General features: G+C 43.3%; 1 protein-coding gene across 1 annotated transcript; it reads left to right on the forward strand.

The window, feature by feature from the left end:
* Nucleotides 1-840: 840 nt before the first annotated feature.
* LOC113780200 lies at nucleotides 841-1731 on the forward strand. The gene is made up of 2 exons (XM_027326013.1): nucleotides 841-1540; nucleotides 1604-1731. Exons 1-2 carry the CDS (start codon nucleotides 841-843, stop codon nucleotides 1729-1731), a joined length of 828 nt encoding a protein of 275 aa, XP_027181814.1.
* The last annotated feature ends 836 nt before the right edge of the window (nucleotides 1732-2567 follow it).

A 2567-nucleotide genomic window follows, 5' to 3' on the forward strand; every position in this document is an offset into this window, starting at 1 on the left:
TTCGAGCTTATGTGTGATGTCAGTCAGTATGCGGTAGGAGTTGTATTTGGTCAAAAAAGTGGAAAGTGTAGCAATGTCATTTACTATGCTTCAAAAACGCTGTCGCCAACTCAATACAACTACACCACCACTAAGAAGGAGCTTTTAGCAATTGTTTTCACTTTTGAGAAATTTCGATCTTATTTATTAGAATTGAAAGTAACAGTTTTTTCTGATCATGCAGCCCTGAAATACTTGCTGGCAAAGAAGAAGTCTAAACCAAAACTCATTCGTTGGATACTCCTACTGCAAGAGTTTGACTGGAAGATCAAAGATCGAAAAAGGGTAGATAATTCAATGGCGGACCATTTAAGCTGATTGATTCGAGAAGAAGAGGGAGTGCCCATATCTAAGATATTTCCAAATGAGCACTTGTTTCAGCTGTGAGGTGAGGAACCCTAGTACGCTGATATTGTTAACTTTTTGGTCAGTCACCAATTTTCAAGTGGTATGAGTAGGAATAAAAGGGATAAAATAATTCAGGACTCTCAATATTACATTTGGGATGAGCTCTATTTGTGGAAAATAGGCTCTAACCAGATCATTCGTCGATGTGTTTCAAACGAAGAAATCCCCTCTATACTTACTCATTGTCATAATTATGCATGTGGTGGTCACTTTGATCCTAAGAGAACTGCTAGAAAAATACTTGATTGTAATGTTTATTGATAAACCTTGTTTCGTGATGCTTATTTGTTCTGTAAAAGATATGACAAATGCCAAAAGTTTGGGAGTTTATCTCACTGGGATGAAATGTCTCAAGTTCCTATGTTAGTTTGTGAAATTTTTTATGTCTGGAGTATGAATTTCATGGGACCATTTCCTAGTCCTTTTGGTTGTCTTTATATTCTTTTAGCTATCGATTATGTGTCGAAATGGGTAGAAACCAAGGCTACCCGGACTAATGATTCACGAGTTGTTGTAGGATTTCTTAAGTCCAATATTTTTAGTAGGTTTGGGGTGCCAAGAGCAATCATCAGTGACCAAGGTACTCATTTCTGTAATCGCACCATTGAAGCACTGATGCGTAAGTATGGAGTTCACCATCGAGTGGGTACTACCTACCACCCGCAGACCAACGGGCAGGCTGAGATCTCTAATCGGGAGATCAAGAGTATTTTGAAGAAAACGGTCAACCCAAATCACAAGAATTGGAGCACCCGATTGGATGATGCACTATGGGCATACCGCAGGGCGTACAAAACACTAATCGGAATGTCTCCGTACAAGTTAGTTTATGATAAGATGTGTAAATTACTTGTGGTGATTGAGCATCATGCGTTTGGGGCAATTAGGCAGTGCAACTTGAACGCTGAGAGAGATGGCAAGGAGAGGAAGCTCCAACTTCAAGAGTTAGAAGAAATCCATTTGGAGGCTTACGACAATGCCGAACTTTACAAAGAACGCACAAAGTCTATCCATGACAGACTATTGTGCACTAAACAATTTTCTATGGGGCAAAAGGTACTTTTGTTCAACTCATGGTTGAAATTCGTGCCAGGTAAGTTGTGATTCTGATGAATTGGACCATACGTTGTTGTCAACGTTTTTCCTAATGGTGCAGTTGAAATTCGAAGTTTAGAGACGGACAAAAGTTTTAAGGTTAATGGTCACCGTCTCAAGCTGTGTATACATGTTTCAGATATTGGCACTGTGGAGGAGGTCCATTTGCTCGACCCTGAGTCTCATTAAGTGGTTAATCTCCTCTTCGTCGACCATAGATGTTAAATAGAGGCGCTGCTTGAAAGGCAATCCAAGACTTTCAATTTTTGTCATTTTTGTTTTTCATTTCAAATTTGTGTGTTCTAAATCGGGTTGTGGGGTTCCTATTGACAAACAATCTTTATTGTAGGTCATGGGTGCTTTTATGCAGTTTTATTTTGGGTTGGGGGCACCAATTCGTGGACAGAAGACTTCACATTACAAGGCGTGCCCGCGCCTTGTATTCACCACAAGTGGACACTTTCAAAACAGTTGTTGGATAAAGGACTTATACTTCTGAGGCGTGGCCACGCTCTACAGGGATGTGCCAGATGAACAGGTCCAAGAAATTGAGGGCCGCATGACTTTCGACTCCAAGGCGTGCCCACACCACACAGCAAATCGTGCCAGTCATGTTACTATGCGATGGTCAGACGACTTTCCCTTCCAAGACATGCACATGCCTTCCAACCGAATCACACTTAAAATAGGGAGACCCTACCCTACAACTTTACTTTCTTTTCTTTTTCTTTTCTAGTCTTTTCCCTCTTATTCTTCCCTAGTCGTCCTCCTTCCCGTTTGACCTGCTGCGCACCGCATGCCCACAGCCGACCACCGCTCGCGCCGTCTACGTGCCCAAGTTGCCACCCCGATCTTCGCTGTCTCTACTGCTGTCCGCTATCACCTTCTCTCTCCCTCGCTCTCGCGCACGACGCCACCGTCGCCGCTGCATACCGACGCCATCGCCGCCGCTGCCTCCATTACCCACGATAGCCGCCGGCACTCCTGCTGTCGCCGTGCCGCCACTCACGACTGTCCTCGCGTAT

Source organism: Coffea eugenioides, chromosome 8, assembly GCF_003713205.1.
Source record: "Coffea eugenioides isolate CCC68of chromosome 8, Ceug_1.0, whole genome shotgun sequence".
Taxonomy (NCBI): domain Eukaryota; kingdom Viridiplantae; phylum Streptophyta; class Magnoliopsida; order Gentianales; family Rubiaceae; genus Coffea; species Coffea eugenioides.

Excerpts from the sequence above, each read along its gene's own strand:
- LOC113780200 (XM_027326013.1), top strand. The coding sequence starts at position 841 with ATGAATTTCATGGGACCATTTCCTAGTCCTTTTGGTTGTCTTTATATT. Across the intron at positions 1,541-1,603 it reads ATGGTTGAAATTCGTGCCAG|TTGAAATTCGAAGTTTAGAG; the intron begins GTAAGTTGTGAT and ends CTAATGGTGCAG.